This window comes from Marasmius oreades, chromosome 6, assembly GCF_018924745.1.
Source record: "Marasmius oreades isolate 03SP1 chromosome 6, whole genome shotgun sequence".
Classification (NCBI taxonomy): domain Eukaryota; kingdom Fungi; phylum Basidiomycota; class Agaricomycetes; order Agaricales; family Marasmiaceae; genus Marasmius; species Marasmius oreades.
Window position 1 is genome coordinate 572,407 of NC_057328.1, and position 26,176 is coordinate 598,582.

Sequence of the window (26,176 nt, forward strand, 5' to 3'; positions counted from 1 at the left end):
TATCTCAGGAAAGTGGCATCGAACTCAACAAAACTTGTCGGTGTGTTATCGACTTCAGATTGTCCACGTCTGTAAACCGTGCTTACAATTGAAAATCTGGGCGATGCGAAACGGGTTGTTGTTTAACAACTTACTCAGTTACCGAGGTGCACCCGTTTCACCGTCGGTTCCTTAACAGGAAGTTAGCATCGAGCGCAAGCTCGAGCCGAGAGATTGAGTCATTTCAATCGTACCGTATCCGCTCTATGCGTCCATCCCACGTACGTCCATCCCACGGAGGGCATTCCCCAAACCTTTCTGAGGCAGAGTCATCCAGGCTTGTTGACGGTCACTTCAAGTTCGTTTCATGGTCATGGAGAGATACGGTGGAAGGCTGAAGATGAAAACAATCACATGACCAGGTCCGTACTATCTCTCTCGACTGGCGAGTTAGTGGCTAAAGATGGTTCGTGAAGACATCGACTTCCCCTCGCTCCTTACCCTCGCACACCGAGGATCGAATTTCTACCGTTTCGACAACTTAACTCTTCAAATCGAGAGATCTCTCTGTCCTCAAGACCAGAAAGGAAAAAAGAACGACATCAACACTAGGGTTGAACTGGATTCCGAATTCTACTAGACTTCAGGACGATTTTGGGCAGCAGCGGATGCAGTTGACACGGGCATGATGGGAGTTGAGTGTAAAGCAGCAGCCGCGGCGCAGGAACTCGTGTATGGAAAGGTTCGTTTTTTTCGGTGGTGCCGTCTAGAGTCGATGCTGACGTGCTTGATTCGGTAGGAATCACCGCTCTTTCAATTTGAATGAGCGCGTCCGATTGCTGTTATTCCACATATATGATATGTATCATCTTCTGGACGGTACTACATGTGGTATCAGAAAATCTCATAGATCCTGTCGTAACCTTTGCGCTCTGGCAATCACCCCTCCTTTACGTTGATCCGGTCACGAACGTGAGAGATTCCCAGCTTTCAGCTTTGAAACCGTCCGTTGGCTACAAGTAAGCACTAACTTGAGCTTATAGCGAGACTCAGTGAGTTTGATACATGATGCACGATGAAGATCCATAGGAGAGAGCTAGACCCAATCGAGGCGCCTTTACAACATCTCTCGATAACTTTACAACAGAACACGACCGCTGTCGAAGTCGATTCACTTCTGGAGAATTGCTTCTGAGAGCAGTTGTTACGAAAACACCAAGATGCTGGTGTATCATCGATCATCCCGCGTGCAAGAATCATTTAGAAAGTTTTACAGCGCTCTCGGGACGCCGCGAAATCTGGAAATCGGAACGAAGCGAATAATACTACACCCGGGATTTCGAAGAAAGAACATTCGATATTTTGTACTTCGATTCCAATCACACAACTTCATCCAACCAAATTCGGCGCTGGTGATCAATGGTTGGCCCACACCACCTTTCCAACTTCCAGAGTGCTGCGGCTTCCACCACGCTCCAAATCGGCTTCCAACGTCGATATTCCGTACGAATCCCACATTGTACGTTGAAGATAAACGAGTACGATCAGCAACGCCGGATAGATGCCCTTAGAGTGGGCGCGCGTCACCATCAAGACCATCCGAATAGTAAGAGATGATAATAACGTACCATAAGCTGGACACTAGCAGCGATGAAAATTTGTTGAACCACTTGTCCAGGAAAGGTTGGCGGGGGAGGCAGAAGTATTTCGACGAGTTGGACGATCTACAACGTCTTCAGGAACGTAAGGGTCATACAGTGACTTTGGACCTTACCCATAGAACGGAATAAATGATACCGGATTCAAGAAGGAGAATAAGAATTTTACCAACCCGAGGTTGACGATTGGCATAGCATGTACTAAGAAACCTTCCAACTGCCTGGCGATAACGCCTACGTCGTGCGAGACTCTAGTCAACGAAGGCGACGACGGAGAAGCTCTCAATGAAATGTATATGCACCAGAATTTATAGCCGATAATAATTGTCGCCGAGGTGTTCGTCGCGATTGACAAGCTGAACGCCGAAATTTCAATCGAGTTGCACGTATCTGGGTTGACGATGGGCCAGTCATTCTGGGCAAAGCAACCCAAGAATGCAAATGAGCATCCTTTACATGAGATAGTTAGAAGTAGCCAGAATACGGAGAAGATTACTTACCGGCCGAACCAATCAGAAGTAGCAAGGGAATAACGACGATTTTTCGGTTTCCACCAGAGAGAGCCCAAGCCCTCCAGATAACGATTGAATCTCCTACCACGATCTGGATTAGCAGAATCAGCACTGGGACCGAACTCAACATAAGACCCTGACCTCGAGAGGAAGTATAACTTGCTTGACGGAGTCCAGATTGTTGAACCGCCTCGAGAATACCACTCGCTTGTGCTCAAAAGGCTGTCCGACATTTCCAACAAAGATATCTTGGATGCTCGCAAAGAATATAGTCACGTTGCTCCAGAAATCAAAAGACGACATGATAAACATCGTGACAATGGCCACCAGTAACGCAGCTCTTGCTTTTACGTTACCTTCTCGGCGGCTGAAGGTAAATAAATGTTCACCACTGACGCTCAAGCTGGAAAAAAGATAGGATATGACAGCATACCACAGAACAGCAGCAGCAGCGCAAAACAAAACTATGTATATCCCTACTAATTTGTTAAGGTTATGTAGTCATGGCGTGATAGCAGTAGAAGACGTACCGTAGAGGATGCCCCCAATCAAAAGATTGACCGCATTGAGGATGATGCTCGTTCCAAATTCCGAAATAAACTGTATATCGAGATTTGGACTGATCGCTGTCATATTGCGTGCTACGTGGTGAGTAGTGAAGGCTACCAACCCTCGGGGTAAAGGGAGTTTTACCCAAGACTTTCGAAAGCGGGGGGCGTTTTTATCATTCCAGATCAAATTCAAACTTGTGAGGGGAAGATGACTCGGAGAGATCAATGGCCCTTAAATCTGCGAGTCGCCTGTCGCCTGTCGCTGCCATGATTCGAATCAGAGCTCTTCGTAACCTAAAGCATCCAAGTTGATCTTTAGGCACTTAGGAATTAGAGAGGAGGACAATTTACTTCGGATATTGCCCAGCAACTTGCCCAGCTCGTTACGGAAGAAGGTAAGTGTTTCAAAATTGGACGAGATGAAGAGATCCACTTCGGACAATATGTTTTTCCGTCAGCTTTCAATTGTCTGTTCAATTCCTTGTATTTGACACATCAAAGTCAGATGGCTCACTCGTAAGTGCGGGAGGAGTCGGCTCGGTGGGAATTTCAAAAAAATCTCAGACAAAGTCCGTGACGCGTGGCCAAGGGGTTATCTTATCAGTTACATAAAAGGGCATCACTCTATAAGTTCAATCTAATCTAAGCTGATCGGCCTGCAGCATAGCATCCTTCGGGCACTACGACGCCGAATTTAGTTCATCTCATTTTGTGCCAGAGAAAACAAATATATCAGGGGCACTTACAAGAGCTGGGTTGCACAAATGTGAGTTTATTCCCACTACCAAGTCCAGTTTGTCTGTCCCCTGTTCAATGGGAATGGGTCTGTATTTTCCCCGCAAGTCGGATGAAATTTGTGAAAAGAGTCATGAAATCAGAGTCACAATAGTGCTCACCTCGCGACTGACACCGCAGTGCATACCACAAATAAAAGTGTGAAGGTCAAGGACATTGAGAGTTTCATTTGATGATTTCGTAGAGTCTTTTCGTCTTTCGACCTCGAAGTTTGATGAAGAAATTCAGGCTAAAGGACCCTCTTTATAACTTTCTCCAACAGGAAACATAACAACTGTGTACCACTGAGGGTGCCAAATAATGACTCAGGAACGCATCAAGAGAGGATCGTAAGAGGGGCAGAGAGCACATGCAGGTGGCGAAGTCACAAAACAGCAAGATATGATCAACCTAAAGTGTTGAGCCCCGGAGCGCTGTTGCAGCACATTTCGTTCCGCATACTAACCCGGACATTCCGACCATGCGGCACCGACTTTCAAGGCGGGGACTGAGCACTTGAGTTTTCGTCCGAAATTGCCCCGTCAACTCGAAAGTGCTCAATTTGATAGAACGGTTTCCTGAGGAGCTTTTTGGTCCGTAGCTTCGATACGGATCACTCACCTTGACAAACAGATGAGTCGTTGTCGAGATCAATCGGGATCCTATTTGACAGATAGCAGCTTCTCCCTCCCTGCTTCCCGATTCTCACTATTGAGGGTCTGGTCGGGCTCTATCCCTCCCAGCTGTCGTATTCTCCTACCCGCCTTCGTCGCCCTTGCGGTTGCGACGCTGCTACCTCACTTCGGAGAGGGCACCAGCGATAGAGGTATGTACTGTTGAGTTTTAACATCACAAAACCTAGGAGACGACTGCTTTCCGTTTAACCGAAACACCACCACAAAACTTGGCTTTGAGCCAGAAGGAGACGTGACATTCTGTCCCCGAGCCGAGGTACTCTCAACCTCAGCGCAAATAGGGAGCAGAAAGATGAAACAACTTGGAGATCCTGAAAATAACTTTGACGGTCGTAATGGGACTTTCGTGATCTGATGTCGATTGGTTTGCCTGTCAGTTAGATATACTAGATCGTGACATCAGTCTGCTAGAACATCAGGACGTTGCCACTCCGAGGAGCCGAAGCACTCCCATCCATTTCCAGCCTCGCGAACAAGGAACAGAAACATGAGAAGTGCACAGCTTGGGTAGTACCTTTACGGTCGTAAGGTTTGTGACCTGATGTGCCTGCCAGTGTGCCTGTATATCCAAAATATGGATATAGGCATCAACATCAGAGGAGGGAGACAGATATATCCACGCTTACGAATTCTTCACTGGTAACCAGTCAAATCGAGTCAAGAAACCTTGAATTCCAAAAAGAAGCCTGTCATGGGTATCATCGCTTCAGAACTACTGAATGAAAGGAAGGAAAGAACGCTACCATGGACGATGTGGGCAAAGGCCAACGCAGATGTAACCTGGCTGCTTGCCACGCTTACCCCACCTCCCAGTACCTATTCTGCCGTCAAATCTTCCTCGCCAATTCGTCGCTAACCATCAATTTCGATCGCGAGGTCGTCAGTGCTCCGTGTGACGTCACATTCGTTCCCCATCTTTTGTGGTGCTTGGGGGCTAGTAAAGATACCGAAGGCAGCCCGCAAACGGCATAACGCGCGAGCAAGGTGAAAGGTGAACTGGTCGTTGCTTTGGCTCTTCCCAAACCCGTCGTCCATACCCTCTGGATCATTCCCCATGGCGACTTCATCGATCATTTCTTTGAAACCATTCAACACCCATGGTTGTGATGAACCCACCTGTAACCACAATGACATCGCTCAGGCCACACCATCTGTCAAAAAATCCATAAACCATCAATGTTGAATATCAGATTCTAAGGCATCGGTGAGGTCAGAACCTTATTTTGACAGCAAAACTAGTCGCTCTCACTTCGGGATGAGTGTCCGTTGTCTCGTAGGAGGAATGCTTCTGCTTGCCTTGCCCTCACTTCGAGGCGAGCGCCTGGGTTGTCTGTAGAGGGTAAACATCCATCTCTTTCGGAAGCTACTGTGCTTCCAGCTGAGCGCAGAGAAACAGAGTGGGCTAGTGGTTGTTGGGTGCTCGGCAGAGATGCTGCAAGTCAACGGGAGTCACTAAGTGTGGAGTTGAAGTCAGTGATAAGCGCTTTCGCAGCGTTCCTTGTCATTGAATGTGATGGAGGTAAATGCGGGCAGTAGCGCGGGGAGGTGAGTGAGATGATGGTTGATAGCAAGGCAGACTATCTTATCTTATCGGATGTGCGTATCCAATCACATTCGCATATTGGCTTCCCTCTTACAAGTTCGACTACGAGCCTGATTTTACTCTTTCTTCAAGAACGCGATGACTTGGACTACTGGGTAGAAGTAAGACTCGTTCTCATATAGTCCCTACTTGATAACTCGATCAATCCTTTTTTTCTTGGTCTCAAAGTGAAAACAAGCAACGTTTTCGAAAAGGCCCGAATGCTCGAACTCGATTCGTTATGTGGTTGGATGGCTCTCGAGCTATCCCGAAGGGAGGAATCCCATATTCAGAGATTGGTATGCAGCCGCTGATGGAGGAAATATCGCGTTCATGAACTATGCATTCGGGATGCATCGAAGTTGACTCGCAAGTGCGTGTCAATCCAGTATCGACTCTACTCGACTAACCAATCATCAGAGCCCCGGATTTGACATCGGCACCAATCGTAGAAGAAGGAATAACACTCGTGACAAATTTTCCAGTCTTTCAAGGCAGTCGAATAGTCTGTTCTTAGCCACGAAATCACCCTGCCCACGCAACTCGGCCAGAGCGAGAGATGCGACGGCCGACGGAACTAAAGACAACAGAATCATTGATGGCTATTCAACTAGTGAATCTAACGACAATTATCCCAAACCCATTGGCGCAAGTCGCTCGATTGAACAATCTCTTCTCTCGCACACTGTACAGCTCTATACGCCAGGTCGCCGATTCTCAATCAAATCAAACCCTTTCCATCCTCAATTCCAATTCCCGTGCCCTCTTTCTCTACTCAATCACTACCTCTTCTTCCTTCACCCGTTATACCCTCCCTCTCGAGTCTCGAAATTCGCAGCATCCTCTTCCTGTAACCTTTCGATACCACCGCCCTAAAGCAACCCTAACGTCCATTCGGTTGAAGGAAAACTTGCACTCTACGGGCTACCGTCACCTTTCCGAGCATTAGAGACGCTTTTTCTTTTATGCCAAGAGCCTCTCCGATCAAAAATACCAGGATGATACATTCCACGTCCTTCATATATCACGACGCTGGTGAAGTTCCGGAGAAAGGTTGTCACACCCGCGGCCATGAGCCGTGGCATAACTGGTCACTGGTTGTTTGTGGCGCTGTAAGTATAGGTGTGCCTGAAAGAACGACAGGATCGTTTCCAAGACGACACCCAACAAACACGGTGTGGAGGAGGATGTACGTTTACTGCCCTTTGATTAATTCCGTGAACACGCGGACTCTGGTGTGACAGTCGGCTAAGCAAGCGCCCTCGGCTAATGGGCGGTTGTACGTGGCATACCTACGGCCGGATTGAGATTTCGAGCTCCGACTCCGTTCCGAAGTATTTGAGGACGTGAAATAACTTTACGCCACTGAACTTAAGTTTATTCACCTGTGTAGCAACTACCAGGGGAGTTCGAATATTGCCGAGCGTTCCTGACCCTGCCGAGCGTGAACGCAAAATGCGCGTGTTCACGGAATTAATCAAAGGGCAGTAATGCTATCTAACATTCGCTATTCATCAGAAAGGGCCGGGCCAACAGGTACCACTGATACCGACCTGTCTCTGATGAATTTCATCGATTACCTTGATCGAGGAGGTAGAAGGGTGCGCCGTCGGTACCAATTGACGTGCGAATAGGTATTCTTGTTGATAAATCGGCTGGAAAATGCTCAAACCACATATATGGGTAAATCTTTTATTGCTCGGGTATAGCTTCGGCAACTTAATGCATTTCCATACATTCAATGTTCGAACATGTCCAAAATTATACTTACAATATCCACCAACGATCCCTCCAGCCTGCGGAGGAACCCTACGCATCCTTCCCTACTTATTTGCCTTCAGGTCCTTCAGAAAGTTTTGTAAGAATTTCATGAAATTGAACACGCAAGAGAGACTTACCCAGGTTTAGGTTTGTTACGACCGGACACCAAACCGTATCATGAGCGCTTTCGAGTTGGCCAGTGTCATCGCTAACCTTCTCCGATTGTTTTTTCAGGCCTGTATCCTCGCACACGGTGGGCGTGCCAGCGGAGTCCCATATGGAACGTCGAAGCATGACGAGGACAATGATCAAGGTGGGATAGATTCCCTGGTGGTGATGGTGTTAGTCTACCTTGGGTACCGTAAAGTTGACCGGTTAATCGGTAAACTTACCACAAGTTGCGAGCAAGCAGCAGAAAAGGTTATTCGAAATATTTGAACTGTGAAGTCGGGCCGGCTTGGCGCGACCAACACGGCAAGTTGGATGATCTTTTACAAATTGTATCATCAGCGTTAGAGATGCCAAAGCATCGCTGTTCTTGCGGCTTACCCATAAAGTGGTGTATATAACACCAGAGTCAAGAAGCATAACCAAAAGTTTCTCGGCACGTGCACGATGTCGACAATTGTGTAGATACTTTTTGACCACGCGTCGATAAGACCAAGCCTGATAGCCTATGACAGCCGTTCCAGCGATATTGGTGACCATTGATAGAACAAACAGAGCCGTATTTTGGGGCCGACACTCGGGAGGAAAGTCGGTCGGTAAATCCTTCTCGATCATACATACAACAAAGGAGACAGTGGTTGCTGTGATAACAATCGTGCAATTCGTGAGATTAAGGTGACCTGCGAAGGTAATCTATCGAAAAACTCACCTGCCATACTGAGGAGCAACATCACTGGCAGAAACATGACTTTCTTATTCCCACCAGACAGTACCCATGCTCTCCAGATGACGATGGAATCCCCAATGACACTCTACTCGCGGTTAGAAAGCTGCTGCGTCGATGGAAGAGGAAACACTAACCGCGATAGGAAAAGTGACTTCACCCACAATACCCAATGCATGATACTTGGTCAAAAAAGCAGCATCCTTGACCAGCAGGGGAACGCTTCCAGGGTTTTCGACGAGAAGTTTTTTGGTACCGAGGGCAAAGTAGGAGAAAGTACAGCAGATGTAGTTGGTCGACAGAAGGAAGAGGACTATCACAGCTGCGAGTAGAACTATTCGGGGGCCGGTGAAAGCGTCGGCTCGTTGGCTAAAAGAGACGGTGAGTCCAGAAAGTCGAATGAGAAAAAGTTGAGGAGGACGAACCACATAGTGCACATGGCCGCGAAGAATAGGACCAAATAGACTCCATAGAGGACAGAAGTAGTTAATAGGCCAGCTGTAGTCAAAATGGTGTTTCCACCGAAAAAACTGAGCAGTACGAGTTCCTTTGAAGCGTCTACAGTGGCCATCGGAGGCTGAGGGAATGGAAGTAATTCAAGAGCCGAATTTTTTATGATTATCTGCCCTGCTGTGGCCCTCGTTTTACCGTATCGGCGTCTTCGGGTACTCCGGCAAGTTGTTAACATCCACTCTATTCAAACTCTATTTCACTGTTCTCATCTGTTCTCATCTGGCCTCACAGACCATGAGTCAAACGGGGAACAAACGGGTCATGCGTTCGAAATTCTCAGGCCTCTTGATGTAAAATACTTAATGATACCTCCATGTGAACGATGTGTAGTTCCGATAACAGACATGGTGATCGTGAGTTGGAGTCTTGGAGAACTCGGGCTGTGCTTTACTCACTACAGTAAGTAACGTTCAATTGCCCTTGTGTAAACTCCTGCGTGAATGACTTGTCACATCTGTACAGCTGTGACAGATGGCTAGTCAGTCCCGCTACTTAATGGTCGGCAGGTACTTACAAGTTACAAGCCACATACACCTGGATTGAAAATGATTGAGTGGGGGAAGGTGGGGGAAGAGGACCGAGGGAAAGATTCTAAAGAACACGGCGTGATTACCTTACCCTGCCACGTGTAACCGTGATCCGCACAGGGTGGATCCCGGGCCGGACATGCGAGGCCCGCTGGGCGCTTCATTTTCATTCCGGAATACCCTACATACATAAAGAGAAGCCTAGTTGTACTACGGTTAGCGCTATGATATATCTAATGTTTCATCAGGGAGGAGCGAACGCCATGTATCAATTTATCAAAGCCAATGTCGCGTATCCGGTGAACTTCCGAGTCATCGATCGAGAAGATGGAACCAGGAAGGGTGCACCTGTACGGTTGCCAGCCCCTTGAAGCATTGAATGTTGGACAGCGGGCCATAGTAATGCAATCGTTATGAATTGTTGGAAAGTTTAAGTTTATGTCTGCCCTCGGCGGGATCTCTTTCAACTGACGCGCGATACTAATTATCTCGAGGTATTCCTGCTATTGCGTTGATGAGTCGCGCTGGAAAATGCTGAAGCCACTGCCACATATATAGAGGCATCGTATAGTAATCTAAAGCTTTATTACTCGGGTACAGTTTTCGGCAACGGCGTACATAACGCACATCCCCCAGTTGTCCCCCAGGGTCCAACGGACGTAAATAATAATAATAATACATGCCATACAGAGTTCAACGTTCAATATCCGAAACAAGTTAAAAATCATATACGATATCAAAACAACGATCCCTCGGACGTCCGGATCAACCGTACATATCCTTGTTTCTTTATCTGCCTTCAGGTCCTTTGATCAGAAGGTTTTTGTAAGAATTTCATGGAATTGAACACGCAAGAGATACTCACCTAGGTTCAGGTTTGTTATGACCGGACACCAAACCGCATCATGAGCGCTCTCGAGTTGACTGGCATCGCTGATCCTCGCCGATTGGTTTTTCATGCCTATATCCTCACACACAGTGAACGTGCCAGCGGAGTCCCATATGGAACGTCGAAGCATGATGAGGACAATGATCAAGGTGGGATAGATTCCCTGGTGGTGATGGTGTTAGTCTACCTTGGTACAATGTTGACCAGTTAATCGGTAAACTTACCACAAGTTGCGAGGAAGCGGCAGAAAACATTACTCGAAAGGCTTGAACTGTGAAGTCGGGGGTGCTTGGCGAGACCAATACGCCAAGTTGGATGATCTTTTACATCTCAGCGTTAGAGATGCCAAAACATCTGGTCGGGTAAGCTTACCCATAAAGTGGTGTATATAACACCAGAGTCAAGAAGCATAACCAAAAGTTTCTCGGCACGTGCACGATGTCGACAGTTGTGTAGATACTTTTTGACCACGCGTCGATAAGACCAAGTCTGATAGCCTATGACAGCCGTTCCAGTGATATTGGTGACCATTGATAGAACAAACAATGCGGTGTTTCGGGCTCGACACTCGGGAGAAAATCCAGCCGGTAAATCCTCTTCGATCATACATACAACAAAGGAGACGGTGGTTGCTGTGAAAACAATTGTGCAATTCGTGAGATCACGGTCACCTGCGAAGATCGAAAAACTCACCTGCCATACCGAGGAGCAACATCACTGGCAGAAACATGACTTTCTTATTCCCACCAGACAGTACCCATGCTCTCCAGATGACAATGGAATCCCCAATGACACTCTACTCGCGGTTAGAAAGCTGCCACGTTGATAAAAGAGGAAACACTGACCGCGATAGGAAAAGTGACTTCACCGACAATACCTAATGTATGAAACTTGGCCATAAGGGCAGCATTCTTGACCCGCAGGGGAACGCTTCCAGAGTTTTCGACGAGAAGTTTTTTGACGCCGAGGATAAAGTAGGAGAAAGTACAACAAATGTAGCTGGTCGATAGAAGGAAGAGGATTATCACAGCTACGAGTAGGACCATTCGGGGGCCGGTGAAAGCGTCGGCTCGTTGGCTAAAGGAGACGGTGAGTCCAGAAAGTCGAATGAAAATGTTGGGAGGACGAACCACATAATGCACATGGCCGCGAAGAATAGGACCAAATAGACTCCATAGAGGACAGAAGAAGTTAACAAGCCAACTGTATTGAAGATGGTGTTTCGACCGTAAGTACCGAGCAGTACGAGATCTTTCGAAGCGTCCACAGTGGCCATCGAAGGAGGGATTCGATTGAATGGGAATCATGTGCTGAGCCGCTTTTCTATGATTGTAGGGAATGCCCGGGCCGGCTTGCTAACATAGCCTTCGCCTTGTTATAATTCCGGCCTCAAAGGCCTTGAGTCAAAAGGAGAATGCTTCCGGCACTCTCGAGTCCGTACAGTAATATGTACCTGGCGGGAGTCTGTACCTTAGGCAGATCCGCACAGCATTGAACTTGGTAGTACAACTATAACTTTGTACCCTTATCGTTGTGGGTGTCTGTGGGTGCCTGGCCTAATCCGTTAGAAATCGGTTCCACGAATAGTAACTAGTAACAAGTCGGGATACATACCTTCATCACACTCAATGCACACTCAATCGATTCTCAATTAGTGCACGGGGTGTCAAGCTGAGATAGGACATGACAATCGCCTGAAAACACTACGCCTGCCGCTCCCCACTAGGACCACTAGGGCTGTACATCAACCCAAACATCGGTCCGGAATCGGGATCGGGGTTTGAAATCGATATCGCGTGGACGGGTCTTGTTTCTTTTTCAATTTGCCGAATCTTTGCCGCCCTATCGCCGATGCTCTCTAAGTAATCATCTAGAGTGTAATAGCTGAACCGGACGAAGGCGAGTTCTCGAAATGAGGTGGACCGGTCTAGGGAAGAAATCTCTGGAGGATTTGAGTAGGGTGCATTTTGGCTGCACGAGTCCAATTCACATACCGTCTCTCTCTGCCATTGTAAGTAAATTTTTCTTTCTATGTTTCTCGCTCATCTCTCTGAGCGACAAACCCAGTGGTCAGCTCCTTGTACATTCGCTCCGATTTTGGAATGGCTTACGTAGTGAGGTTGGTGAGGGCATCGTACCGCAGCGTATGCGAAGTCGCGGGTTTCCATTGAGATGAAGGAGAGCTGTTTACTTGTATGCTCCTTACTTATTGGATCTTTTAGGCTTCTTATTCACAGAACGTTAGTTCAGAGATGCATAGTAGCATTTGCTTCCGAGTCTTCTGACGTCCCCTTCTTTGCGCCCCCAGTGCCAACTCTATGATGGACGCGGAATTCATCAGAACTCGACCCCGTCACTGGAGGTTGGAAGTTCCCTGTACCTCTCGAAACATCCCGAGAATTGTTCGACTCGTCATCGAGTTTGTGCCAATATGTCAACCTGCTAGACTCTCCCTTGTTCGTCCGATGTCCCTTGAATTCTGCTCCAACAATGTAGTAAGAGGCACTGTTTGCACATAATATCCCCCCGGAAAAGACTAATAGCACATTTCTTTTCAGAACAGTTATGTCCCTCGATCAAGGGCTGATTCTGTTACCTTCAACCACTTCGAAAGGGCTTCCACCAGCACGTCCCGGTGGAGAAGATGAAGCTCGCAACAAGTTTTCTGTTTCGTTCGCCATCCTCAGAGATCGTTTGTGCTACGGCCGACTTCCCCCTAACACCAGCAGGTCCGGAAAGCCAGCAAATTTGAGATCCAGTACGGCTACCTATTTCCCTCGCGAGCAGTTGTCGTACTTCCTGGCGGGTTTCTGGGTGACATTTGGGAGGAGGATATCGAGCTTCAGAGTTATGTCTCGCCCCAACGTCTGCAATGACTCGCCAGAGCATCTGGAGAGCTAAAACAGGGGTAAGCGTTGGGGAAAAAACGATACTGTCCCTAGTTACTATCTATTCTGTCAACTATCTGATTGCCCTCGACATTGTTGATCGTGCTGTGGTTGTGATCTCCAATGATAGTCGTATGATGTCCCCAATGCACCGTTGTGTCACCTTGTAGGGCTGGTATCGCAGGGGTTGTTAATCTTTTGTGTGCCAGTGAGCCTGTAGGATTCATGTGGTTTTTCCCGTCTTCTTCGCGACTGCAGCTTTGCGAGTTGCGCGCCCCACTCGTCTGCGGTTATATTATTGTGCGAGAATGAAATCCGAGCGGGGCTGTAGGTATCTGTGGTAGTGCTGGTGGAGGCAGAGGCCCATGTAAACACGGAAGGATGCCACTCGGTCTCCTGCCATTGATCCGGGGTCCCTCTGTTCTTAGGGAAGAACGACGACTTCGAGGAGGCGTAATCTGGCGATGAGGCGGTTACGGATCCGGAGGGCGGGTTGCGTTCGGTATTGTAGGGATGATATCCGGATTTTAACCTGGTGTTTTTGCTGTTGTTCCCTTCTAGACGCATGTGTCTATAGTCTGGGAGTAGCGGTGACCTGTTGGACGGTATCGGTGATTGGGACAGTCGAGGAGGAGAAGGGCGATGATGCAGCTACTAATGATGCTGTTGACATCGTCGAAGGGTTGTTCGCAGCGGCACAGCCTTCGTCCGCCCAGGCTCACTCCTCTCCAACTCTTTCCTTCGCTACCGCCAGATATTGTACTCTCTGTGTCGGAATTTTTGATCTTTCATGGTCCTTGTTCCTCAAATTTGGGTCTTGATTTTCACGAGTTAAAACCCCGTTTTTTATCTCCTGGTACTAGAATGGTGCATGCCAAAGAACGTTCCAAGCCCTTGATGACGTGCATCTGCACAACGTGGGTTCTCAGTTGTAGTCGAGAAGATGAAGAAATCTTAGACCAGGCAGTCACGGTTGTATTATCATGTCATTATCTTTCTACTGGTGCGCTCATTACTCACTTTCTCCCTAACACGACTGAAGTTGATCCCAAGGGTTACCGAGAGGATAGTACCTCGAACCAAAAGATCGCGAGCCAAACGGTCATGAGTTACCAGAGTCAACCCCTCGTACAAACCATTCGTCATCTCGAAATTTTTACCGTCGACAGGACTCGGGTGGAACCATGAACATTCGCTATACATTATACAACCTATCTTGACTCACTTCACCCACTTTGAAATCTCCACCGCACGTGGAAGGAGAATCACTGGCCTCTATTACCCCTCTCAAATGTTAAAGGCGCTCCCTTCGTAGAACGCTCAAACAACCCCGAGGAACCAACATCATTTCGAGATTTCGAAAGTTCAAACCTACTAATTTCTTCTGTAAACCGTGGAGTTCAATCTTTCCCTCATCGACCAAGGGCAGCCTCTGCAATCAAATCTCGATCCTCGCATCAAGTACTGGGGCTTTGTCGCGTCAATGAAAGTAAGAGTCAACGATTGGAAGATGTTTTAAGGGATTAGAAGATTTACCTCAAGGGTGCGTATCGATAAAACTCGCTACTCTCCCTCGAGAATCAATGCTTTCTGACTAGATTTGTCGATCCTCTACCGTCAAAGGCGTCCATCTTATCCTCTCATCTGGTTGCGAACCAAATCGCCTCTTTACCGAGACCGCTGACATTCCATAGTATCCTCCTGCGACAGCGTTATAAGAACGAGGAGTCGAGACGCGAGCAGTTCTGACACAGCATACGAATGTGAAGCTGTTGCATGGAGACAAGTACCCTACAGGGACGAACCACAAGCGAGCCAACCGAAGCCATCATGCTCGCGTCTCCGGTCATAGATGCTATCACCATAGGTTTTCTGCCAAATGCATAAGCGTAGAGCGGCGTGAATGTCGCTCAAAGAACCCTGAGGAACCAACTCCATTTCGAGCTGTCAAAGCGTTCAAACCTACTAATGAAGCGACGTTCGTTGTCGTTAATATCGTGATCTTCTGAGAATGCGGTAAGATACCGACCGATGGATTCTCCTCTTGCATCTGAATACACCTCATTCTTTATCTATAGGTGTTCATCAATGGGGAACGAATTGTTGCTGCGCACGGCAGCGAAGATTAGGTGGAGTTGTAGGCCAAGCAAGGGAGATAATCGAACGCGAATGTTACGAGGGATAATCAATAAAGTTTGCGGAAGAAGAGCGATGAAGGAGATGTGTCTCGGAAGGTTGTGAGAGCGGATGACAAGATGGGTGCGGGACAGAAATGACCGGTGCTATCCTTCAAGCACCCATGGCAGACTCATAGCCTCCGTTTACGCATACGAGAGTGCGCCAGGCCGGTCGTTCCGCTCTACTGAGCAATCCAGCCTTATCTGTAATATTATGGTCAACAGCGCTTTCGCTTCGACTCAAACGAGATGGGTGACTCCAAAAGAATGATTCTTTAGGTTTTCACTGGAGGTGCGGAGGATGTCCTGCTAGTGCTAGCTGCAGTCTACGAACTGGCTTCGGGACGTATTGGATGGCAACGTGTCAGGCAAGTGTCAGGATGGTTCTGCTAGTATCTTTTTTCGTTGCACTGATTTCGGTCTCGTAGTCTCCTCTACTGATGTCCCGAAAAAGTCCGTCATGAGCAACGTATATCTCACTTTGACAATGGCCGCGCTCCCTCTCTCATCCTTCCCCTTCAACGTATCTACAGTCTAAGTTGTTTTTGGTGCGAATTTCTCCCCACAGAGATAAGATAACGCTTGATACAGAAACGCTTCATCGCAGCCCTATTCTCGGTCACTCTCTTCAACACGTTCTTTCCGACCTTTTCGCTTCAAGGTAATTCTCCTTTTCGGTCTTTGCAGGGCGGCTGTCTGATCATAGAATAAGTGCACATACAGCCGTCGTGACCTCGGACTTGTACCTGCCAGCGGGCCTTCGCTGACATACACCATGTTAGGAATTGATGTTCTTGTACTTTTGAAATGGCCATCATTTGATATATTTATCGAATCCATGGAAACATGATTGAAGCGTCAGAGCACTGGTGTACATAGGTTCTCAAAAGGTTGTGAGTAATCCTCCCTGCGATAACGTTCTCCCGAGCTCAAGTTTCCGTGTAGACAGACGAGACTGCTTTACCCTTGAACTACGAAAGGAACTATGTATGTTATTGTATGCAGTCCTTTCCAGACCAATAGTTGAGTGTGCTATAGGAAACCCCGCCAAAGCGATCTCGGTCCACATGATACAACTTAGGACGAACTATTTTCCTCCCGACCACACGGCAGGGAGTATGATCAATTCAGGCACGCTGAGGACTATCAGTCTCAGTCAGTGATGGCGGGTGAATATTGTATAAAGTAACGAGATGTACAGGCTTCTGCTGAGCTGGCGTGCCAAGGCGGCCTGCAGAAAATCCGCTATTATCGTAAGCAATACCCCCGATTCCATTGGTAGCCAGTGCTGATGTTCTTGCCTCTAGTAGTGATGATTTGAATGTGATGCTCATGTGATATTCGCTTGGACCTGTGCCCAACTGTTACTACCGTCGATTCCCCGGTCACTTCTGAAACACCCTGAGTGGTATTCGGCCTTGGTTGCTTAATTCTAGCGCCAGGACACTCTAGCTATAAAAGCAGTCAGATTAGCGGAGTTGTTCCTTACGCTGCGCGTCTCACTCAGTTCTCTACGTTCTCTCCACCGTTCTTTCATTCTCACTCCTTCGAACTTCTTTTTACCCTTCGTTATCCCTCACAACAGCATCAGAGATGCAACTCATCCCGTCTCTCGGAAGACTCTCCATACTTCTGATTCTGATCAGCTGTGTATGTTTGGCGTTGGCTGAGCCAAAAGACGTAGGGTCTTGCCTTGACGCTCTCAATTACTTTACTAATTGATTATTGTAACCATCCAGATCGCCTCCGGAGGGCTCCAAGTTCGCGCTGCGAAGTCCAAGGCAAAGACAAACACAAAGGTCAAAGCTCCTCCAGTAGTGGCAGCCAAGCCGAAAGTCAAAGTCACTCCCAAAGTCAAAACCACTCCCAAAGTCAAAGTCACTCCCAAAGTCAAAACCACCCCCAAAGTCAAAGCCACTCCCAAAGTCAAAGCTACGACCTCCAAAGTCACCGCCCCCAACACCAAAGTGGCAACGACCCCCACCGCCAAAGCAACGACTGCCAAAACCAAAGCAACGACTTCCAAAACTAATGCAACGACTGCTAAAACCAATGCGACAACTGCCACAGCGAAGTCAACGGAGACAAAGACTCTGCCTAAGACGACTACTCCAGGCAACGCGACAGCAACCAAGCCATCACCAACTGAGACCGGTGTTGCAAAGGTCAGTGATCACAGCTCTTTGCTTTTCGTGGGCAGTAGTCTCCTGACGCTGGTTGGTACTTCAATGTAGTCTTGCCCCATACCGAAGAAAGGAAAACGTGCGTTCTTTGAAACAGACGAGGAGCTAAACGCGTACTATGGCATCGTCCGACGGGATATCAACAGGGACGTCAAGATCAGAGGTCGTTCTATCGAGAAGAGAACTAATGTTTGTGGGTTCCTTGAGTTGAGGGATCAGGATGTGGCCGACGACGGATGCCAAGCTGTTCTTCCCAGTGCCTTTGTGATTGATGCTGCTGGGAACCTTGTTGAGGTAAGAGCTGCCTATGATCCGACGCTCGAACGGGTACTAAGATAACTCACTTATGATTATAGCAACAAGTACAAGCTCAGCCAGCGGGTACTGCTTGTGGTGAGTTTTCCCTGCTGCCCTCAATCTCCGTTTTCTCTCCGAGTCTCATCTCACTGAGCGTCCACAGACCATATCATCGAACTTCAACTCATCGCAGACGTGATGCAAAACACCGGTGCCTGCACTGCCGCTGAACTCATGCTCAAAGCAGGAGGCTTTAAAGCCGCAGGGGCCGGAGCAGTCTCCTTAGCCGAAAAAATGAAGGCTCTCATTGACACACACATCGTCCCAGTCGCAAACGGCCAAGACAACGTTGTCTTTCTCGATTCAGGCGTAAACCAAGCCAAGAACATCTACGTTCAACAATTCAAGGGGAAAGCCACTGCCCAAGTTCCCCGCGGGGCGACTGTTAACAACGGTGCAAGTGCAGCAAAGCTTCAGAGTTATCTGACGAATGCTGGTATTGTGGCAAGGACGACCGCGGGGGCTGTGGATCTTGATAATGCTATTAGGAGCTTCTTGAATGCGGCGAAAGTTGAAGCGACGAACGAGTTGAAGAACAGGAAGGACAAGGCTGGGGAGCAGTGCACGGAGAGGCAGCAGGTGATATTTGCGCAGGATGCGACGACGATTGATGCGGAACCTGCGAGGAGTAATAAGGCGAATTTTCCGTCTGTACAGGCTCTTTGGACCAAGATCTCTGATGTGTAGGGCTCTTGGGCGTTTGATGGGGTGGGTGGTGCTGTGGTAGTTGCTGTAGCTAGTAACGCACGTGTATGCTCGAGTGAAAATGAGAATGAGATTCTGGTGAAACTCATGGTGTGGCTATTGGTCCATGTGGGTCCACAATACTCAAAGTGGTCTGACACTTATGTGACGGTCACACTCCACACTTTTACACTCGGATGTAGATAAGACAGTCTACCTGCATCGCTCAGTCGTGGCGACACCTTATAATTATTAGATGCAGTTGAGACGAGGGCTCGGGTACTCAAGGACCACCGGTTGGATCAAAAGCGAGCGTACCAATATCATCGTTCTCGTCCCCTTTTTCATGGTTGTAATAGCGGTTATCAAGCGGTTATCACCATAGGTGCGTTCAACCCCTCTTTCTCTTGCACGACAGAAGTTAATTTCAAGGCAACTTTTGGTTCAAAAATCCTGTTGCAGGCCTGAAAAGTACCTGCACATCACAATCGACAAATTCCCAGTTTTCGCTAGCGCTGTGCTGGAATTATTCGGAGCTTCGTCAGACGCTGTCTCCAAACTACCGTTCTGTAGTCACCCTGAACCCATCCGTCAACATTTCATTGATTCGAAGAGCTTTCACCCACATCTACGATGCTATCTTTGCATCACGGCGACCCGATCTACCACGATATTGAAATTTCCGTACGAAATGGCTTTGAGGCTATTCTCGTAGCTGATTATCGGCACTCCAATTTTCGAATTCGTGGCCTCGTAGCGGTTTCGTCGGGATACATGCGGGAGAATCCTGCTATCTTCAGCTCTTTGACGAAGAGTTCTCTTGTCCGTGAACTCCATGTCAGAAACTCGACATGATCCTTGATCTTCCTTCCAACGACACCACCCCTTCTCGTGATTTGGACCTGTTATATCAACAAGTTCTGCCCGTCAACTCGGATTGAGAATATCCGCGGACTTCAGAACCCAACCGGATCGAAATACTCTCGATCTGACTGAAGGCCGTGTAGCATTAGCCTTACAAGGAATGAGTGTCGTTACTGGTTCATTCGAACACTCTACCATTCACTCTTGGTATTCCTTTCGGAAAGGCCACGTTCGGAGGATTCCACATCGATAGAGTCTAACACGATTCTTTCATCGCTGCACACGCAATTCGCCTCTTGGAGGGAAATTTACCGGCACTTCAGGCGTAAGTTTGGCTACTTCTTCCATCGGTATCTTTTCTGATGGTATTTAATCTGCAGACCACCTTTGGTTTTTTTGACCAGACGAGTTTCAAACGGCTGCTGAAATATGGTCCGATATAGATACGTCTATCCGCGAACCCTGCGAGTCATTTTGTCTGCACTAGAGACACTCGATGCAGCAGCTGCGTATACTGATGTCGTGCCGGGATCAATACTGAACCTCGGGTATCTTGTTGGGACGTCCTGGTACATTTTCCCCGAAAGTCGCTTGTGGATAAGTCCCCCGGAATTAGCGAATGGATAGAGGTAAGAGATGCTTTTCTACCTCTGATTAAACCTTTCTTACGATACTGAAATCCCTCGTTCCGAAACTCCAGGTCCTGATGGCTATCAAAGCGTCCTTGCCAGATGTCCATACAACAGCTTCAGATTCGTATGGTGTGTCAAAATTGCTTCTGTCCCGACCCCCCGTTTCTTATCACGGTGTCTTAGTCGAGGATACTGGGAACAGATCTCGTTATGGAATGCCAGATGAGATGTCTCGGAAAAGAAGATGTTATAGTTGTCATCGGAGTAGTCGATATCCCATAATGTCCCGATACTTTTTGCCCTTCCCTCTCTCGCTACTTCGCCCATGTCGGAGCTCGAGTGGTCTCCTGGGGTCTACTATTCCTCCAACTCGACGATATCCGTAATTAATAACCGTATAATTCTTCCTCGTTCTTATTCTCGCTAGCACCATTGGTTCTGGGAGTATGTGCTGATGCATGTTCATCTTAACCACCATGAATATCATTCATCGGACTTGGTAATCTATGCGCACATTGTCAGAGTTTAGTGCAACGATTCATGCGGCGATTCAGAATACGGTAGGATCAATCCAGCCTCATTCATCGACAGCGTTCTTCAGAGATGGGGAGGAAGGATGGACGTAAAACAACGGTTTTTCATGTTTTCACGGACACTAAAACTTCAAAGTTAAGTATGGATAGATTTAGTAGATGCACTCTATTGCGAAGTTGAACGAACCGTCATACGATTCAACTTGGGCATTCTGTCTACTCCCGTTCATCTGCTTTTCCATAGGATTTCTTTAGTTTCCCCAGCAAGACAAGGTTCGAGTCGCCGACGAATCTAGTCAGAGGACATTGATTATCGAGGGAGAGTAGCGGCGAGCGATAAATCGATAACGACACGCACCCTTGGTGAGGTAAATTTTCTAATCCCCTAATACACCTCCCAACGCTGCCTTCTCTTTCAGTACGTCAAGAAAGCGAGGTTCGATCTAGACACCCGGTCCTGGTCGATGAGGAAGCAGCTCTACAATGCCGTCCATTTCGGTGCTTTCCGTCCCTATATAAGGACCGTCGGTCAAATTTTTACCCATATCCCGCATCGGGCCGCCTAGGGCATCATCCATGGTAATTACTGTAATCCTTGGCGCATCAAAACTCCAGCTCTTTGTTTCTGTCTTCCATCACCTATTCCCCTCTCTGCCAAATCCATAAGGAATCCACTCCATTTCGAGCTTTCAAAGCGTTCAAACCTACTAATGAAGACTTTAGAATCGTATTTTCTGAGAATGCGGTAAGATAACGACTAATGGATTCTCCTCTTGCATCTGAATAAACCTCATTCTTCATCTATAGGTCATCATCAATCGGGAACGAATTGTTGCTGCACACGGCAGCGAAGCGTAGGTGGAGTTATGGGCAATATTGAAAGGATAGACCAAGCAAGGGAGATGGTCGGGCGCGGGTGTTACGAGGGATAATCAATGAAGTTTGCGGAAGAAGAGCGATGAAGGAGCTGTGTTTCGCAAGGTTGTGAGAGCGGATGACAGGATGAGTGCAGGACAGAAGTGACCGGTGGTATCCCTCACGCCATGGCCATGGCAGACTCATAACCTCCGTTTACGCATACGAGAGCGCGCCAGGCCAGTCGTTCCGATCTACTGAGCAATCCAGCCTTGGTCAATAGCGCTTTTGCTTCGACTCAACGAGATGGGTGAATCCAAAAGGACGATTCTTCGGATTTTCGTTGGAGGTGCGGAGGATGTCCTGCTAGTGCTAGCTGCGGTCTACAAACTGGCTCCGGGACGTATATGGATGGCAACGTGTCAGGCAAGTGTCAGGATGGTTCTGCTAGTATCTTTTTTCGTTGCACTGATATCGGTCTCGTAGTCCCCTCTAGCGATGTCCCGAAAAAAGGTCTGGCTTTATCAGCCACTCCCTCCTTATAGTCCGTCATGAGCAACACATATCATACTCACTTTGACAATGGCTGTGCTCCCTCTTTCATCATTCTCCCCTTCAACGTATCTACAGTCCAAGTCGTTTTTTGGTGCGAATTTCTTCCCCTTACAGCCGTCGTGACCTCGGACTTGTACCTGCCAGCGAGCCTTCGCTGACATACACCATGTTAGGGATTGATGTTCTTGGACTTTTGAGATGGCCATCAGCGCTGTTAGCGCGTTATTCCCTCCTGTTCTGGGGGCATCATTTGATATATTCATCGAGTCCATGGAAACATGATGGAAGCGTCAGAGTAGTTTCTCAGAAAGCTGTGAGTAACCTTCCCTGCGATAACGTTCTCCCGAGCTCAAGTTTCCGTGTAGACAGACGAGATTGCTTGATCCTTGAACTACGAAAGGAACTATGTATGTTCTTGTATGCAGTCCTTTCCAGACCGCTAGGGGTGTGCTATAGGAAACCCCGCCAAAGCGATCTCGGTAACTATCTTCAATTCAGGCACGCTGATGAGGACTATCAGTCTCAGTCAGTGATGGTGGGTGGATATTGTACAAAGGGACGAGATGCACAGGTTTCTGTTGAGCTGACGTGCGGAGGCGGCCTGCAAAAAATCCGCTATTGTAAGCAATATCCTCAATTCCATTGGTAGCCGGTGCTGATTTTCTTGCTTCTAGTAGTGATGCTTCGAATATGATGCTGATGTGATATTTGCTTGGACCTGTGCCCAACTGTTACGACCGTCGATTCCCAGGTCACCTTTAAGAAACACCATGAGTGGTATTGGGACTTGGCTACTTAAATATAGCGCCAGGATACCCCAGCTATAAAAGCAGTCAGATTAGCAGAATAGTTCCGTACGCTGTGAGTCTCACTCAAACCTTTACGTTCTCTCCACCCGTTCTTTCATTCTCACTCCTTCGAACTTCTTTCTAGCCTTCGTTATCCCTCACAACAGCATCAGAGATGCAACTCATCCCGTCTCTTGGACAACTCCCCATACTTCTCATTGTGATCAGCTTTGTATGTTTGGCGTTGGCTGAAGATGTAAGTTCTTGCCTTGACGCTCTCAATCAGTTTGCTAATCAATCATTGTAACCATCCAGATCAACTCCGGAGGGCTCCAAGTGAGCACTGCGGAGTCTAAAGCTACGATCCCCAACACTGAAGTAGCAACCTCCAAAGCCATGATCCCCAACGCTGGAGTGGCAACCTCTGAAGCCATGATCTCCAACACTGGAGTGGCAACTTCCGAAGCCATGAGCCTCAACACCGAAGTGGCAACCTCTGAAGCCACAACTTCCCCAGTGGTGACTGCTCCTCCAGTAGTGACAATCCCCAACACTGGAGTGGCAACCTCTGAAGCCACAACTCCCCCAGTAGTGACTGCTCCCCCAGTGGTGACTGCTCCTCCAGTAGTGGCAGTTCCTCCAGTAGTGGTTGTTCCTCCAGTAGTGGCTGTTCCTCCAGTAGTGGCTGTTCCTCCAGTAGTGGCAGGTCCCCCAGTAGTGGCAGGTCCTCCAGTAGTGGCAGGTCCTCCAGTAGTGGCTGTTCCTCCAGTAGTGGCAGCTCCTCCAGTAGTGGCAGGTCCCCCAGTAGCAGCAGGTCCTTCAGTAGTGGTAACGACAGCAACCAAGTCACCACCAACTGAGACTGGTGTTGCAACGGTGAGTGACCACAGCACTTTCCTTTTTGTCTCCTGACACTGGTTGGTACTTCAATGTAGTCTTGCCCCATACCAAAGGAAGTAAAACGTGTGTACTTTGAAACAGATGAGGAGCTAGATGCATACTATGGCATCGTCCGACGAGATATCAACAGGGACGTCAAGATCAGAGGTCGTTCTATCGAGAAGAGAACTAATGTTTGTGGGTTCCTTGAGTTGAGGGATCAGGATGTGGCCAACGACGGATGCCAAGCTGTTCTTCCCAGTGCCTTTGTGATTGATGCTGCTGGGAACCTTGTTGAGGTAAAAGCTGCCGATGATCCGACGCTCGAACGGGTACTAAGATAACTCCCTTGTGATTATAGCAACAAGTACAAGATCAGCCAGCGGGTGCTGCTTGTGGTGAGTTTTCCCTCCTGCACTCAATCTCCGTTTTCTCTCCGAGTCTCATCTCACTGAGCATCCACAGACCATATCATCGAACTTCAACTCATCGCAGACGTGATGCAAAACACCGGTGCCTGCACCGCCGCTGAACTCATGCTTAAAGCAGGAGGCTTTAAAGCCGCAGGGGCCGGAGCAGTCTCCTTAACTGAAAAAATGAAGGCTCTCATTGACACACACATCGTCCCAGTCGCAAATGGCCAAAATAACGTTGTCTTTCTCGATTCAGGCGTAAACCAAGCCAAGAACATCTATGTTCAACAATTCAAGGGGATAGCTACTGCCCAACTTCCCCGCGGGGCGGATGTTAACAACGGTGCAAGCGCGGCAAGGATCCAGAGTTATCTGACGAATGCTGGTATTGTGGCAAGGACGACCGCGGGGGCTGTGGATCTTGATAATGCTATTAGGAACTTCTTGAACGCGGCGAAAGTTGAAGCGACGAACGAGTTGGAGAACAGGCAGGCGAAGGCTGGGCAGCAGTGTACGGAGAGGCAGCAGGTGATATTTGCGCAGGATGCGACGACGATTGATGCGGAACCTGCGAGGAGTAGTAATGCGAATTTTCCGTCTGTACAGGCTCTTTGGGCCAGGATCTCTGATGTGTAGGGTTTGCTCTTGGGCGTTTTGTCTTACAATAGGCATTGCTATTGGTCCATGTGGGTCCACGTACTTAAAGTCTGTGTGATCTTTACTTATGTGACGGTCACATTCCGTACTCTTACATTTGGATGAAGATCAGAACAGTCTACCTGTATCGCTCAGTCGTGACGACACCGTATCATTCTTCGATGCAGTCAAAACGAGAACGAGGAACCCTGCTAAACTTAAGGACCGCCGGTCGAATCAAAAGCGAGCGTACCAATACACAAAGTCCCTTGTTCATGTTGTAGTAATAGCGGCTATCACCATAGGTGCGTCCGGCCCCTCTTTTTCACTTTCTTGTACCACTGAAGGATTTCAAGGCAGCCCATGTGTTGCAAAATCCTATAGCAGGCCTGGAAATCCCTTACTTGCAGTGTGCACATCACAATCGACAAATTCCAGTCTTCGCTAGCCCTGTGCTCGAGTTATTCGGAGTTTTGCCAGACGCAGTCTCTCCTCCAAACTACCGTTACAGCTTCCATTCCGTAGTCACCCTGAACCCGTCATCAACTTTGCATTGATTCGAAGAGCTTCCAATTTTCGAATTCGTGGCCTCGTAGCGGTGTCGTCGAGATACATGCAAGATACATGCGGGAGAATCTTGCTATCTTCAACTTGACGAAGAGTTCTCTTGTCCGTGTACATGCCAGAAACTCGACATCATCCTTGATCTTCCTTCCAACGACACCACATTTGGACCTGTTATATCAACACATTCTGCCCGTCAACTCGGATCGAGCAGTTGTCCGGGATGTCCATGGCCTTCAGAACCCCAAACGGATCGAAATACTCTCGATCTGACTGAAGGCTGTGTAGCATTAGCCTTACAAGGATGAGTGTTGTTCCTACTGGTCCATTTGAACTCTCTACCATTCACTCTTGGTATTCCTTTCGGAAAGACCACGTTCGGGGGATTTCCACATCGAAAAAGTCTATCACGATTCTTTCATCGCTGCACCGCAATTCGCCTCAAGTCGGAGGGACATTTACCGGCGCTTCAATGTAAGTTTGGGTACTTCTCTCATTGGTATCTTTTCTGATGGTATTTAATCTGCGGACCACCTTTGGTTTTTTGACCAGACGAGTCTAAAACGGTTGCTGAATTATGGTCGGATATACATACGTCTATCCGCGACCTTTGCGCGACATTTTGTCTGCGCTGGAGACTCTCGATGCAGCAGCTGCGTATACTGATGTCGTGCCGGGATCAATACTGAACCTTGGGTATCTTGTTGGGACGTCCTGGTACATGTTCCCCGAAAGTCGCTTGTGGATAATTGCCACAGAATTGGTGAATGGATAGAGGTAAGAGATGCTTTTCTACCTCTGATTAAACCTTTCTTACGATACTGAAATCCCTCGT

The 26,176-nt window shown here is 48.0% G+C and overlaps 7 protein-coding genes across 8 annotated transcripts; 3 read left to right on the top strand and 4 right to left on the bottom strand.

Annotated features, from left to right (window-relative positions):
• Nucleotides 1-1,395: 1,395 nt before the first annotated feature.
• On the bottom strand, nucleotides 1,396-2,782 carry E1B28_009600 (uncharacterized protein; the record flags this gene model as incomplete). The annotated part of the gene is made up of 8 exons (XM_043154501.1): nucleotides 1,396-1,545; nucleotides 1,608-1,703; nucleotides 1,754-1,871; nucleotides 1,940-2,087; nucleotides 2,138-2,240; nucleotides 2,291-2,516; nucleotides 2,583-2,625; nucleotides 2,680-2,782. The coding sequence occupies 8 exons, from the start codon at nucleotides 2,780-2,782 to the stop codon at nucleotides 1,396-1,398; spliced, it is 987 nt and encodes a 328-aa protein (XP_043006956.1).
• Nucleotides 2,783-5,817: 3,035 nt separating this feature from the next.
• Nucleotides 5,818-6,948, top strand: E1B28_009601 (uncharacterized protein). Its single transcript, XM_043154502.1, has 3 exons — nucleotides 5,818-5,873; nucleotides 5,941-6,124; nucleotides 6,172-6,948. Exons 2-3 carry the CDS (start codon nucleotides 6,092-6,094, stop codon nucleotides 6,625-6,627), a joined length of 489 nt encoding a protein of 162 aa, XP_043006957.1. The 5' UTR covers nucleotides 5,818-5,873; nucleotides 5,941-6,091; the 3' UTR covers nucleotides 6,628-6,948.
• Nucleotides 6,949-7,429: 481 nt separating this feature from the next.
• Nucleotides 7,430-11,657, bottom strand: E1B28_009602 (uncharacterized protein). Of its 2 annotated transcripts, XM_043154504.1 has the most exons (9): nucleotides 9,432-9,488; nucleotides 9,313-9,379; nucleotides 8,830-9,226; nucleotides 8,542-8,773; nucleotides 8,390-8,492; nucleotides 8,062-8,321; nucleotides 7,905-8,000; nucleotides 7,650-7,839; nucleotides 7,430-7,595 (listed from the first exon to the last, which is right to left on the bottom strand). In XM_043154504.1, exons 3-9 carry the CDS (start codon nucleotides 9,090-9,092, stop codon nucleotides 7,579-7,581), a joined length of 1,161 nt encoding a protein of 386 aa, XP_043006959.1. In that variant the 5' UTR covers nucleotides 9,093-9,226; nucleotides 9,313-9,379; nucleotides 9,432-9,488; the 3' UTR covers nucleotides 7,430-7,578. The 2 variants fall into 2 exon arrangements, with proteins under 2 accessions (XP_043006959.1, XP_043006958.1); XM_043154503.1 differs by lacking the exons at nucleotides 7,430-7,595; nucleotides 7,650-7,839; nucleotides 7,905-8,000; ... (4 more) ...; nucleotides 9,313-9,379; nucleotides 9,432-9,488 and adding exons at nucleotides 10,104-10,250; nucleotides 10,310-10,496; nucleotides 10,558-10,653; ... (2 more) ...; nucleotides 11,179-11,410; nucleotides 11,464-11,657.
• Nucleotides 11,658-12,036: 379 nt separating this feature from the next.
• On the bottom strand, nucleotides 12,037-12,343 carry E1B28_009603 (uncharacterized protein; the record flags this gene model as incomplete). Its single annotated transcript, XM_043154505.1, has 2 exons — nucleotides 12,037-12,275; nucleotides 12,328-12,343. 2 exons carry the CDS (start codon nucleotides 12,341-12,343, stop codon nucleotides 12,037-12,039), a joined length of 255 nt encoding a protein of 84 aa, XP_043006960.1.
• A 236-nt stretch (nucleotides 12,344-12,579) lies between these two features.
• E1B28_009604 (uncharacterized protein) lies at nucleotides 12,580-13,014 on the bottom strand (the record flags this gene model as incomplete). Its single annotated transcript, XM_043154506.1, has 2 exons — nucleotides 12,580-12,869; nucleotides 12,930-13,014. The coding sequence occupies 2 exons, from the start codon at nucleotides 13,012-13,014 to the stop codon at nucleotides 12,580-12,582; spliced, it is 375 nt and encodes a 124-aa protein (XP_043006961.1).
• Nucleotides 13,015-13,911: 897 nt separating this feature from the next.
• On the top strand, nucleotides 13,912-18,625 carry E1B28_009605 (uncharacterized protein; the record flags this gene model as incomplete). Its single annotated transcript, XM_043154507.1, has 15 exons — nucleotides 13,912-14,138; nucleotides 14,189-14,224; nucleotides 14,275-14,764; nucleotides 14,820-15,237; nucleotides 15,300-15,772; nucleotides 15,827-15,946; nucleotides 16,006-16,059; nucleotides 16,111-16,291; nucleotides 16,344-16,385; nucleotides 16,437-16,651; nucleotides 16,706-17,078; nucleotides 17,138-17,563; nucleotides 17,633-17,875; nucleotides 17,938-17,974; nucleotides 18,042-18,625. Exons 11-15 carry the CDS (start codon nucleotides 16,992-16,994, stop codon nucleotides 18,623-18,625), a joined length of 1,377 nt encoding a protein of 458 aa, XP_043006962.1. The 5' UTR covers nucleotides 13,912-14,138; nucleotides 14,189-14,224; nucleotides 14,275-14,764; nucleotides 14,820-15,237; nucleotides 15,300-15,772; nucleotides 15,827-15,946; nucleotides 16,006-16,059; nucleotides 16,111-16,291; nucleotides 16,344-16,385; nucleotides 16,437-16,651; nucleotides 16,706-16,991.
• A 4,399-nt stretch (nucleotides 18,626-23,024) lies between these two features.
• On the top strand, nucleotides 23,025-24,777 carry E1B28_009606 (uncharacterized protein; the record flags this gene model as incomplete). The annotated part of the gene is made up of 5 exons (XM_043154508.1): nucleotides 23,025-23,105; nucleotides 23,165-23,725; nucleotides 23,785-24,027; nucleotides 24,090-24,126; nucleotides 24,194-24,777. The coding sequence occupies 5 exons, from the start codon at nucleotides 23,025-23,027 to the stop codon at nucleotides 24,775-24,777; spliced, it is 1,506 nt and encodes a 501-aa protein (XP_043006963.1).
• Nucleotides 24,778-26,176: the final 1,399 nt, after the last annotated feature.